This window comes from Tetranychus urticae, chromosome 2 (genome assembly GCF_039701765.1).
Source record: "Tetranychus urticae isolate SD_2017Ah chromosome 2, NJAU_TeUrti_SD_1.0, whole genome shotgun sequence".
NCBI classification, from domain to species: domain Eukaryota; kingdom Metazoa; phylum Arthropoda; class Arachnida; order Trombidiformes; family Tetranychidae; genus Tetranychus; species Tetranychus urticae.
Window position 1 is genome coordinate 22,964,498 of NC_142959.1, and position 13,865 is coordinate 22,978,362.

Consider the following 13,865-nt stretch of genomic DNA (forward strand, 5'->3'; position numbering starts at 1 on the left):
CGGAAAAGCCATTGAAATCGGTGAATTTAATAGTCAAAACAACTAGAAGGCAAACTCTCAATGAAATCTTAACCATTTGAGCCTTAATTCAATTCAACTAATATAACTAATTTGCTTCTTGGAGTAATCACTTAAGTTGCTCCGAAATCATTGCAAATCTAATTGAACAACAAGATAAATTGTCACTAGTCACCAAAGGAGTCAAAGGTGGATCTTGCAAAGTTATTTATATTGTAAGCCAGGCCAATATCGAGAGATAATCATAGATCTTAAATTGATTGCTGATGTTAGTTAGCTAAACACTGGATTTTATCTTTTAATAATTGCTAACAAAGCTTTTCTCATGTTTCTAATGTCGAAAATTGTCAGCTCCATTGTTCTAGATATTATTTAGTTTCCGAGATAAACAGATTGGAATTGAAAATGAGTCTAGAAAAACGATTGTATTGTATAAGGTCATGTGTACTGATTTGAGTGATTGACACCATTGTGATAAAGTGAATTTAAGGTGACATTGAAGCTGGAAATCTGGTGAAATGATCTATTTCTATCTGCCACTCCTCAAACTAACCAATTTTTTGAAGCAACACTTTACGAGGTTAATTTCAGTTCAATTTGTTTGATAAATACCTCTCATCCCATTACATTTCCATTCCCTCTAAAATGTATCTTAAAACCCATTAGTATTTATAAACCGAATAAGAGGGAGAAGAGTGGCGAGATTATTAGGTGATGAAGAGTATAAAAGATATTCAATAACAGCAACACTTTACGAGTTTAATTTAAAATTTGTTTGATAAATATTTCTCATTACATTAAACTTCAATTTTCCTCTAAAATGTATCTCAAAACCCATATTTTGATTCTGGTATCGATCTTTATGGTCAGCCTAATCACACCTTCTACTGGCTCTGGTGGCTCTGATGGTTCTCCTGATTCTGATGGTAATATAAACTGTGTAAATTGTGTGGGTTGTACAAACTGTGCGAACTGTGTCAACTGTACAAACTGTCATGGTTGTAAAAATTGTAACGATTGTACAAATTGTACAAATTGCAAGAATTGTGACAATTGCAGAGATTGTCAAAGATGTACGAATTGTCCAAATTGTTTAAGCTGTGAAGATTGCTCAGATTGTAAAAATTTGAGAAACTGTTCTAACTGTGCGAATTGTCGAGAATGTATCAATTGTTCAGGATGTAAAAATTGTGAAAATTGTACAGATTGTAAAAGATGTTCCAACTGTTCAGATTGTCTAAGATGTACAGATTGTAAAAATTGTACAAGTTGTGAAGATTCTGCAAATTGTAACAATCGTACAGATTGTAAAAATTGTCAATGTTGAATTCCGGTATCGATACATATTGTTGGAACCAAAAAAGGTTTGTATTTAAAAGCAGTTCCTGGTGCGACCATAGAAATGTCAGATCTTCGCATGTGCTTTTTATCATCTTCCAGATATGGAATTGCCAATTCAACAAATGTCCAAGCAAAGCAAGTTTAAAAGCTTGACGTATTGATCCTTTGACACTCTCGATGGATATTGGATGATAAGGTCATCAACCATCCTTTCCGACCAGCCAGTTTTTTAGACTTTACATTGGTTATGCTATAACCAAATCTTCATTTTGCGCTTTTTAAAAATGATATTTAATTGTAATTGTAATCAAACGCATTGTATTGTCATTCTATACCGAATATATTGTTATCCTGACAAATATCAGAACGAAAAAATAAAGCGATTCCTATTAATTCTACCTTGGTCAATTTACTAATCATTTAATCATCTAATTATTTAGATTAGACATTATTTCTTTCCTAATGTTCTAATCTCTAAAATTGCTCAGCTCCATTTTTGTAAATATTATTTAGTATCAAAGATAAACGTATTGTATTGAGAATGAATTGATTTCAGATTGAAATGGATGGGGCCGTGTGTACTGATTTAAGTGATTTAAATCATCGTGTTGAAGTAAATAAGGTGACATTGAAGCTGGAAATCTAATGGAATAATCAATGTCTATCTTCCACTCCTCAAAACTGGCCAATTTTCGGATAAATCATGCTTTTTGCAGATGATACGAAATTTCATTGTTGATCAACCAAGGATTTGCTTAATCAATTTTTTCCTAAGAACCAATGGTCATCTATACTTGAATACTTAAAGTACTTAAAATAGTGTAGAGAGGAAAGTAAAAGTAAGTTGTTGATTCTGAAAATAACTTGTTTGGTTGATATAATTCATGAATCCGAATCTAAACAAGATTATAAAAAATTAGCAGAACAATCATATAAATAAGTAAAGTAAACATGTAAAGTAATAAACAGAATGAGAGGGAGAAGAATGGCGATATTTGATGGTGATAAAGGGTATAAAAGCTATTCCCTAACAGCAACACTTTACAAGTTTAATTTCAAATTGTTTTCTACACAATTCTTATTAATATATCAGACTTCCATTTTTCTCTAAAATGTTTGCTAAAACCTATTTTTTCATTCTGGTATCGGTCTTTATGGTCAGCCTAATCACACTTTCTGCTGGTTCTACTGATTCTGATGGCAATACAAACTGTGTGAATTGTACAGGTTGTACAAACTGCTCCAACTGTATCAATTGTACAAATTGTCATGGTTGTGAAAGTTGCTCCGACTCTACCAATTGTCACAATTCTATAAATTGTGCAAACTGTACAGATTGTAAAGACTGTAAAAATTGTAACGATTGTACAGCTTCTGGAAATTGTGAAGGTTCTAGAAACTGTACAACTTGCACTTATTGCTCAAATTGTGCCGATTGTACAAGTAGTAGAAACTGTTCAGATTGTGCAAACTGTACAGCATGTAAAGATTGTCAAGGATGTAGTAATTGTACAACTTGTACAAACTCTTCGAATTGTAAGAATCGCACAGGTTGTACAAATTGTCAATGTTAATTCTGGTATCGATAAAAATTGTTGGCCCTAAGCAGGTTCGTGTTTGAAGAGAAGCGGAAAGTTCCTGGCGCGACGTGAGGAATGACAACTCTTTTTATGTGCTTTACTTTTCTTCTTCCAGATATGGAATCGCCGGTTCAACAAGTGTCCAAGAAGAGCAAGTTAAAAGGCTTGACGTATTGGCCAATGATATGTTCATCAATGAAATCATCTTACTCAACTTTTATCCTAGTCCTTTACTCGATACTCTCGATGAATATTGGATTATCCATATTTGCCATTTACCGTAAGGTAATCAAAAATCCTTACCAACCAGTTTTTTAGACTTTTGTTTGATTTCCTATGCAAATTTTCATTTGTTACGTTTTAAATAAAACCTGTATGGAGAAAGAAATGTTATTTATGTTATTTATAATCAAAAACCTTATATTTGTCAGTCAATATATTCTTATGCCGCCAATATCGAACAAAAAAATAAAACGATTCTTATTAATTTTACCTTTGAAATGTTTTATGGAGCTCCAATTCATTGTTTGTTTATTCAAGACACGAACTGCAGTAGTTCCAAGAACAGTTTGAGCTGCAACAAGAAAGTCCAAGTCTATGAGTACTCCTCGCAAAGCTTGATTGATATGAATGGTTCAACTGATTGATTGGTATAAACTGATGATTCAACTGTACACTGGGTAGAGATATTACATGGCTAGTGATATTAACTTTTTTCCAATAATAGCACAATAACAATAACATTGTTTCAAACAATTTGTTTCATAGCTATAATTTAAAATTATTAATTTTACTCAATTTATTTCATCCAACGTAATTATCAATATATCGAAAATTTTATCGATATTACTATCGATTACTATCGATTACTGCTATTCCAAAAGCTAAACCCAAATTGCCAGATAGGCTTTGAAAACTTAACTCCTAATATTGGAACAATTTAGTTTCAATTCAGTTTATCCTTAACCAAGACCTCAAGTCTTACTTCAAGATATAATACCAATATTATCCTGTTCTCAACAAAATTTGACTTACTTGAAACATAAATTGAAAAAAAAAACTTAACCAAACTTATTGAAGTTCATTGAAGTAAATATTTGTTTGAGCTCCAATTTACTGTTTGTATCATTCATCTTCATTGCAAATTATCGTATTGCTATTTTGAATTTCAGATTCACTAACCAACTCAGATTAAATTCAAAATACACAAGATTAGTTTCTAATCCTAACAAGATGTAAGATATTTCAAGGAATCACCTTTTGCGAATCATGCTACATAATTTTCGTTCATAGCTTATGAACGTGATATCTGTTTACAAAAATAAAAGACAATTAGCTTACTTCAGAACGCACTTTGTTACTAAGGAACAAGTCTAATGTCTATCTCTTCTAACCAGAAATCTAGACTCTACTTGCAAGTAATTGATCATTTGTATTTCATAAACCAATGGTCATCTGTTGACCTGAAAGAATCGTCAAGCAAAGGAATGTAAGGATATTAATTTGCGTTTCTCTAATCATAACATGTTTGTTTGATATTAATCCATGAATCCGATAGTAAATCTGATCAAGGTTGATAAAGTGAGTCAAAGTAATAAACAAGATGAGAGGGAGAAAATAAGTGTAGATATTTGATGGTAATAATCATTGATGAAGAGTATAAAAGCTGAATATCCATCTCTTAACAGCAAGACTTTACAAGTGTAATTTCAAGTTGTTTGCAGCTTAATTTTCATTACATTACATTGAAAATTTGCTTTCCAGTTTAAATCCATTTTTTGATCTTTATTCACTAGCTTGACCAAAATTGAGAATAATCATGACTTCTATTGATTCTTATGGTAATACAAATTGTAAAAATTGTGTCAATTGTACAGATTGTACAGACTGTCAAGATTGTAACGATTGTAAAAATTGTGCTAATTGTACAGGTTCTAGAAACTGTACAAATTGTGTAAATTGTTCAAATTGTGAGGATTGTGCGAACTGTACGGGTTCTAAAAATTGTGTAGACTGTGCAAATTGTATACAATGCACTAATTGTCAAAAATGCGCCAATCGTGTAAATTGTGCAAATCGTACAGGTTTAACCAATTGTCAATGTTGAATTCCGGTATCGATACAAAGGCGTGCTCGAAGAGCAGCGAGAAATTTCGCTGGGATCGGAGAAATGTCAACTTTTCTTATTATCTGACGGACCAACGGTACAACAAAAATCCAAGCAGAGGAAGTTGAAAAGCTCGCCCAATGATATGTTCATCAATATCTTACAGTCTTTTGATACTCTTGATGGCTATTGAGTGATTCAATTTTTTATATTTTACTTTGTGCATTTCTCAACCAAATCTTCATTTTAAACTTTCACTTTTTATATTCACTCAATATATTGTTATTCCGCCAACATAAAAAATAAAACGATTCCTATCAACCTCATAACTAATTGTTTTAGTAGTTTTAATTTTATTTATCGGGTTTTAAATTAATATTAATAAATAAGATTTTCCGTATCGTCTGTTGATACATGTAATGATCTTTGTACCTTTCACAACAAGCTATTTCCAAGGTATTTGCAGCGATCAACTTTGTTTCTTTAGAAAATGGAATTTCGGACAAAAATAACTGGGTTAGAGCAATAGCATGGTAGATTATTCGTTACTGCGAAAAGAGTACTTAAGGATAATTTTTATTCCTCCGAGAGGTCTACACTGAATGAACACAATCGGATGAAGATAACTCTGTGATTGATGAAAAGGCTGAGATCAAACGCGATCTTTTGATTCATAGATTAATTTAAGGCAAATTCATTAACACAGAAATTACTATTTTCACGGAAAATTAAAAATTCAAGTAAAAACACATTTTCACTTGTTTTTGTCACTGATAGCTTGTTCAAGTTGCATTTTTCTAATTTTCTCTGAACTTTACTTACTTTCAATATTCACAATGTATCCTGAAGAGGTTGCTATTTTCAATGTTATTGAGTACATTAGATTTGAACGTGGGATAAATAATGCTCAAGTGCTACACCATGGTGTAAATTAAATAGATGAGAAATTCGGTTTAGCTGCGCTGGATAAATCTTTCAGTTTTACGAAATCAGATATACTGGATGGTTCAAGAAACAAGAGTCAAAAAAGACGAGTACAAATTGATCCTGGATCAATTGAAAAACTTCTAGCAAAAAACTAAACATCCCGCATTCCGATATTGCATGCGGTACGCAGCAAATACGGTAAATTTTATTAATTTTCAATAGCACGTGTGAATCATTGAATAAAATTTTGATTTTTACCTGATGAACGTGATACATGTTTACAAAATGAAAGACTAATGGCTTATTTTAAGTCGATTGATCATGTGCTATCAACCAAAGTCACCTATTTACCTGATAATATTTTTTTGAAAAAAATTGTCCAAAAAGTACAGTAAACGTAAAAATGTTAACTTTCTTTTCTCTGATCATAACATGTTTACGCGATATTGATTCACAAATCCGATAGTAAATCTGATTGTAAATAATTCGCAGACAAGGCAGACGAAATTTCTATAAAGTTATAAACAGGATGAGAGGAAGAAGATATTCGATGGCGATGAAGTGTATAAAAGCTATTCCATAATATCAAACTTTATAAGTGCGATTTCAAGTTTGCTACATATTTCTCATTACATTACAGCTCGAAACTTTTTTGCAAAATGTATGTTAAAACCTATTTTTTGATTCTTGTATCGGTCTTTATGGTCAGCCTGATCACGCCTTCTACTGGCTCTGATGGAAATACCAACTGTGTAAATTGTGTGGGCTGTACAAATTGTGCGAACTGTATCAATTGTACAAATTGTCATGATTGTGCAAATTGTACAGATTCTACGAATTGTTCAAATTCTAGAAATTGTGAAAGTTCTATTGATTGTCAACGATGTGCCAATGGTATAAATTGTGTTGGATGTTCAGATTGTGCTGATTGTACAGGTTGTAGAAATTGTTCAAATTGTGCCAATTGTAGCCAATGTACAGGTTGTCAAAGATGTGCCAATTGCACAAATTGTACAAACTGTAAAGATTGTGCCAATCGAACAGGTTCGACTAATTGTCAATGTTGAATTCTGGTATCGATGCAAAGCAATAAGTTGGTGTTGTGAGAAATTACAACTTTTTTTATGTTCATACTAAAGAATCGTCAGTACAACAAATGTCCAATCCAAGGAAGTAAAGCGCTTGACGTATTGACCACGCATTGGTATGTTCATTAATAATCCTACGAACCTCATCCTATGAACCTCTCGATGGATCATCCGATATTAACTGTTTGTGTATCTATTGAGTCCATATTTGCCACTTAATCTAAGCATATCAACCATCCTTTCCGACGAACAGTATTTTGAATTTTTCACTTTTTAAAAATGATATTTAATGTTAATTATTATATAATAAAACACCTTGTATTGTGACTCAATATATTCTTATCCTGCCAGTATCAGAACGAAAAATAAACATTTCCTATCAATTTCACCTTATTACCGGTTGTTTTTATTTGTTTAAATCTTACATTGTTAGTCATCTGCTTTTGAACGCTGAGTCATACGCTAAGCAAACTGATTACCTGCCTTGTCTATTGATACTTATTTTTGTCATTTTTGACCTTCTCCATCTATATTATCTATTGTAGTTATAACAAGATATCATCAAGAGATTAATTTTCAAGATGATTTTCGGAAAATAAACGGTGAGTTAAGGTCAACATATTGATTATCAAAACAAGAATACAGTCGAGTACCTAAAATTGTCAGTCTAATGTTCAAGGAATTTGAAAAACTAATTCCAATAAAATTTTCATAAAGAATTCTTGATTAACTCTACTTTTTCAGTAGTTTCTCACTCAGAACGTCGTTTTTGGTCACATTTAACCAAGAAAATCAAAAATTAATCCATCCTAGTCCATTAGGGCTATCAAAAAATTCTGTGATCGACAGTTTTTGAGAAAATTGGAGTTAAAGTTGCAACCACGATAGCCTATTTTAAACTTATTTAACCAGATTTTTTCATCAAAATCATGTTAAAATGAGTTTCAGGCCTCTTTTACGATCACAGAGAGCGTTCGGTTCAACCGATAAGAAGTGATCTGTTGTACAAAAACAGAAAATTTGATTTGACGAAATAAGTGCATTTGCTGGCTGGTCTTCAAAATTTGCGCCAGAAAAATTTTGGTTGTTTTGTTCACATTTTGGTTTTTTAGTGAGACCCCTCAATTCTCAGATTCTCTCCATTTGAATTCGCTGCTGGAAATGGAGGCAACGGGATTGAATTTTATAATGTGGACTAGGAGCAAATCACCATCGCTAACTAAGATGACTGCAAATGGATTTTCCAAAGCCGCTTGTCCTGTTTTACACTTTGAATAAACTCATCCATTAAATTTTGGATTGATCTTTGGCTTTACCCGAAGCAGCTATTCCTTTCAAATCTTATTAGGCAAGCTATTATAGCAAATAATATGTGTTTATCCATTTATTTCTTGACCTATAATAATTAATCAAAATCAGAGATCGAATCACAAATCAAATTCTTTTGAAACCAAACTTCGTAAGAACTTATCAATTTTAGAAACGAATGCAAAACCGATTGTTTAGACCCATTCGTTGTTTTTTGATATCTTGTATCGATATTTTGTGATACGTGTATAAATGCATATAAAAAGAGGTTAATCAATGGTTTTTAATACTTTATTTTCATTTCCAACTTTTGACTCAGTTCAGTTCAACTCCAACCAACAAAATGCGATTCTTAATAATCTTGTCTCTCGCTTTATGCATTGGTAAGTTAATAACCCAAATTAACCTAATAAACCCAATCCTCAACTCTAATTGAACAAAAATTATTATCCAATTTGTCAGGTTTCGCTTATGCAGCCAGCGTTAACCGATCAAAGCGTGATATCCATGATGACATGGAAAGTAAGTTCAATTTATATTAATATATATTGATGAGAAGGCAATTTTCAGATACTAAAAATTCTGGTTTACTACAGGAATTATCAAAGATATAAAAAAGAAAGGTATTGACCATGTTGGTGATGACATCAAAAAATTTGCTCATACCTTCAAGGGTAAGTAATAACAATTAGTTATCATAAAAGGTGTTTACTAACTTTTGGATTAATCAACAGATCAAATAAAGTCATGGCATTGTCCAAATATCTTTGATATACTTAATGCATTGGCTAGTAAAAAAGGTGCTAAAATTGCTAAAGTCCTGTTCGAAACTGCTGTTTGTAAAGCATTGCATTTGCATTAACCTGTTGTTTCAACCTTAAGATTCATTTGCGATTCACCCAAATTTGTGACTAAAGACTAATATATTATATTATAATATTTAAAATATTATCTTTAAATTCTTGACCGATCTGTTTGAAATGTTTATCCTTAAAATTCTATGAATAAAATAAATAATTGAATAAACGAGCGGACATAACTGATCAAAATTATTTTTACTGATGAGTGTGAGTACTTCAAATCTATTCAACATTGTAAAGACTCGAATTATTGATGCAAAACCGTTGAAATGACAAACCATGCAAATAAACTTACATCAGAACAAAAATACAATCGAAGTTTGAAGGCGTTTCATTAAAATTGTCGATCAAAGAAATTTTTAACTTCACAAGTTGGACGTTCTTAAAGTTCTACCAGAGCTCGACTCTTTTAAAATGCTTTAGAATATGGATTTGTTTTTTCCTCCCCCCTGTTTTCCTCATTCTCCAAAGACCTGAATTCTTGATGAAAAAACCATCGTCAGAATAAGAAATGCAAAAATTGAAATCTGCCTTTTGTCAAATCGAAATTAACCGATCTATTGTATGGATTAGGATTTAATATAAAAATGTATGTTGATGCCATCTATTAGTTATCCATCATTTACAGTTGCAATACTCGCTAATTGTTTCTAATCATCTAATTTATTTGATATTCATTTTCATTTAATTGATTGAATTTAACCTTTTGTTCTTTTCTCATTAAGTTTCTTGAACTTAGCCATTCCTGACTCAATCTCTGATCTCAAGTATTTGATGGGCCTCTGTGGATAAAAGTAAGAAAAAAAATTATAATAGTAAGGAGTAATGGAACAAGTAAATATAAATTGATACACTTGAACTGGCCATGAATAGGCAGAATTTATCAAAATTGTATCGTTCGATAGCTTGTGCGAATCATGTCACATAATTTTGGTTCATACCTGATAAACGTGATGAACACAAAATGAAAGACAATTGACTTGTTTATTCTATCATGATTGAATCTTTCTGTTTATTCAGTAATAATCAAAAGGGTATCAATTTAATCGGAAAGTCAGAGCTTGTTTGAATAAAAAATAAATTTCGAAGGACGAAGTAAGAATAGAGTAAATTGCTTGTAATTTTTTCTCCAGTTAACAGGTTGGATGTAATGATTTATTTTTAATTCATTAATCTAATCCATTTTTCGACACATTGTTTCCTTCTCGAGATAAGCATATCTGTGAGAATGTATCTGGAAATAGATTGAAATGCATGGGGTCGTGTGTATCGATTTAATGATTAAATCTAACATTACAAAGTAAAAGGTGACATTGAAGTTTAAAAATCTGATACAATTATCTATTAGCGCCACTCCTCACAACTGGCCAATGTTCGATAAATCATGTTTTTCGCCGATGATAAAAAATCATTGTTACTCTAATTTGATTGTTCGATATAAATAGTAACATGATAGTAAATCTGATCAAGATTATGAAAAATTCACAGAAAAAAAGCTATCGACATAAGTACGACTAAACCGAATGAGATAGAGAAGAGTGACAATTTTATTAGGTGATGAAAGGTATTAAAAAAGCTATTCCATAAGAGCAATATTTAACGAGTACAATTTCAAGTTTGTTTGCTACATAATTATCATTACATTTCAATTTTCCTCTAAAATGTATCTGAAAACCCATATTTTTATTCTTTTATCGATCTTTATGGTCAGCCTAACCACGCCTTCTACTGGTTCTGGTTCTGATGGTAATCAAAATTGTGTAAATTGTGTAAATTGTACTAATTGTATTAACTGTACCAACTGTACAAATTGCCATGGTTGTCAAAATTGTGAAGACTGTACAAATGGTATAAGTTTACGATATTGTAAAAACAGTAGAGATTGTAACAGATGTGACGTTTGTACATGTTGTTTTAACTGTACAGACTGTGTATATTGTACAAATTGTAGGAATTGTTCAAATAGTTCAAATTGTATCGATTCTACCGATGGCTCATATTTACGGTACTGTAAAACCTGTAAAGATTGTAAAAGATGTGACAATTGTAACAACTGTCTAAGATGTAAAGATTGTATTTATTGCACAGATTGTGTATATTGTTCAGATTCTTCGAACTGTGAGGATTGTACCAACGGTTCATATTTACAAAATTGTAAAACTTGTACAGATTGTAAACGATGTTCCGGTTGTAAAGATTGTCTAAGATGTTCAAATTGTGCCAACTGTGAAAATTGCGTAGATGCTGCAAATTGTAACAATCGTACAGATTGTACAAATTGTCAATGTTGAATTTCGATATCGACACAAATTAATGAATCCTTAAAAGGTTTGTATTAATTTAAAAGCAGTTTCTGGTAATAAAATAAAACGATTCCAATTTTTACTTCATAACCGGCTGTTTTTATTGCTTGATTTCGTACTTTTAAAGATAACGAATTATCAGTTTAGTCTTTAGATATTATTCTTTGCAACTTTCCCATCGAGCCATTACAAGCTATTTCAAAACTATTTTCGGAAATAAAGGGAGGACGATCAGTAATTGCAGAAACAGATTTTGTCCTGAGTCAGGTAGAGATGGCATGAGAAGTAAATGAGGTAACTAGAACCAAATATTAGGAACCATTTCTCTGATACGAAAGAATCTCCACAGTTTTCAATAACTAAACTTGCTTTATCGATTGAAAATATTCTCTCTCACGAGATTATCGTAGAACTTGAATGTACATGGTTTTCCCTTCAAATATATCAAATCTTATAAACTTGATCATTTGATTTTCTTTATTTAACCTTATTACTGCCATTTCCAAAGCTAAACCCAAAATTACTTTAGTAGTATAGAAGCAGCTCACTTTGGCCCATTTCTCTAGCACAGCATATTAAGGAGAAAGAGAAAGAGAAAGAGAAAAAAGAAAAAAGAAAAAAGAAAGAGAAGAGGAAAGACAATGAAGTGGGCTAGAGATTGCGTTGATCTTAAGTGTGCTAGAGGTAGCTAATATTTTAAATATGCAGAGGTTAGGTTTGGTATCAAACGTATTATGCGCTAACAATTAGTGAAAGCTATCAGCAAAAAACAAAGGAACTGCTTACAGTTGAACTAAACTTTCGGAAATAAAGATTTTTTCATAAAACTCATTTTACTGATGTATCTTATGATGGACAACCAGGAAATGCACTCAAAGAAGTGCGAAATGAAATTTTCAGTTTTCTGTAAAACAGATCAAGGTAAATTTCTAGTTAAACCTTTTGCATTCTGAGGCCGATAAAGTTGGAAAGCTAAAACTTATCATTTTTCAATAAAAACTGTTACTGCAAATCAATGACCGAACACTTTTCAGTTTATTCCTCTATTCCTACCTCGTGAACTAACGGACAGTCAGCGTCAACTTCGAGATGTTTCGTGTCGTGCTAACCGAAGATGTAGATCCCAGACCAAAAGCATACTCCAGTGGACCCTGACCATCGACGAAACTTGGGTTAAACTTTATATGAAGCCAAGCGCGCTATGGGGATAAGCGGCTATGCTAATCATGGCAATGGATTTCGATGGCATTGCTTTTTGGCGCCTTTTGCCCCAAAAACTACAGTTGACTCTTATATAAAAAAAATTTTTAAGAACTTTTGGATAATTGGCTTGGTGAAAAAAGAAGCTCTAGTGTGTGTCTTTTACACGAAAACGTTCAACCTCACAAATCACAACTAGTCGAGAGCTTTTTAGTAGAAAAGGGTATCACCCTTTGGGAGCACCCCCCTTATTCGCCTGATCTGAGCCCGATTATGAGTAGTCATATAAAGTCCTCTTTTGGCACGACTTGGTTTTTCTGGAACAGTCCGCTTCTGAACCAATGACACCGTATGACGATGTTAGTTTTTACAAAGAATAAATGAAACTTTTTTTAATGAAAATAAATAAGCTTTTAATGAAAAAATGAAAAAAATGAAAATGAAATTTATACAAACTTAGAGGCCTCGGCTTGTGTCTCTAAGCTCGATTATTCGTACTCGAGACTCGACCCAACGAGTATATCTCGCCTGAAATACTTCAGGAGGGAAACCAAAGGCGGCTTCACAGCGCAAATCAATGTAAGTTATGAACTGGTTCTTTTCGGCCAATTCATTCCTCACCTCCTCGACCTCAGCTCTCAGCTCCTTTGGATTGATCTTTGGGTGTCCAAAGCAACTATTTCTTTCAAAGCTTATGAGTCAAGCTATTATTACGAAGTCCTAAAGTTTGTCAGTATAATGAAACATATGTATTTGAATTTAACAAAGTATTGAAGTTAAAATTTAGTGAAAAATAGTAAGAGCGGATAAAAATGGTCCACTATAAATGTTTATCTCCAAAAAATAAAGAATTTTCGATTAAATACTGTTAAATTTAAATAAATATGGGCCACTTTATTGATAAGCTTTAAGGTCCATACCTTAGTAAATACAATGTAATATGTGCTTATTAATCTATTTCTTTACCTATAATAATTAATCAAAATTAGCGATCGAATCATGAAGCAAATTCTTTTGAAACCGAATTTCATAAGAACTTATCAATTTTAGGAAAGAATGCAAAACCGATTGTTTAGACCAATTCGTTGTTTCTAGATAACTTGATATCTTGGATACTTTGTGATACGTGTATA

The 13,865-nt window shown here is 32.0% G+C and overlaps 1 protein-coding gene and 2 long non-coding RNA genes across 3 annotated transcripts; 2 read left to right on the top strand and 1 right to left on the bottom strand.

Annotated features, from left to right (window-relative positions):
• The first annotated feature begins 471 nt into the window (after positions 1-471).
• Positions 472-1,752, top strand: LOC149094143 (uncharacterized). Its single transcript, XR_016198379.1, has 2 exons — positions 472-1,382; positions 1,459-1,752. It is a non-coding gene; the product is annotated as an uncharacterized LOC149094143 (long non-coding RNA).
• A 470-nt stretch (positions 1,753-2,222) lies between these two features.
• LOC149094144 (uncharacterized) lies at positions 2,223-3,739 on the bottom strand. Its single transcript, XR_016198380.1, has 2 exons — positions 3,433-3,739; positions 2,223-3,310 (listed from the first exon to the last, which is right to left on the bottom strand). It is a non-coding gene; the product is annotated as an uncharacterized LOC149094144 (long non-coding RNA).
• A 4,859-nt stretch (positions 3,740-8,598) lies between these two features.
• LOC107367450 (uncharacterized) lies at positions 8,599-9,398 on the top strand. Its single transcript, XM_015935144.3, has 4 exons — positions 8,599-8,752; positions 8,832-8,891; positions 8,966-9,043; positions 9,104-9,398. Exons 1-4 carry the CDS (start codon positions 8,713-8,715, stop codon positions 9,229-9,231), a joined length of 306 nt encoding a protein of 101 aa, XP_015790630.1. The 5' UTR covers positions 8,599-8,712; the 3' UTR covers positions 9,232-9,398.
• Positions 9,399-13,865: the final 4,467 nt, after the last annotated feature.

Bases quoted from the DNA above. Each gene is read 5' to 3' on its own strand.
- LOC107367450 (XM_015935144.3), top strand. From the start codon at position 8,713: ATGCGATTCTTAATAATCTTGTCTCTCGCTTTATGCATTG. The intron at 8,753-8,831 runs GTAAGTTAATAA...CCAATTTGTCAG, and splicing joins GTCTCTCGCTTTATGCATTG to GTTTCGCTTATGCAGCCAGC. The intron at 8,892-8,965 runs GTAAGTTCAATT...GGTTTACTACAG, and splicing joins TATCCATGATGACATGGAAA to GAATTATCAAAGATATAAAA.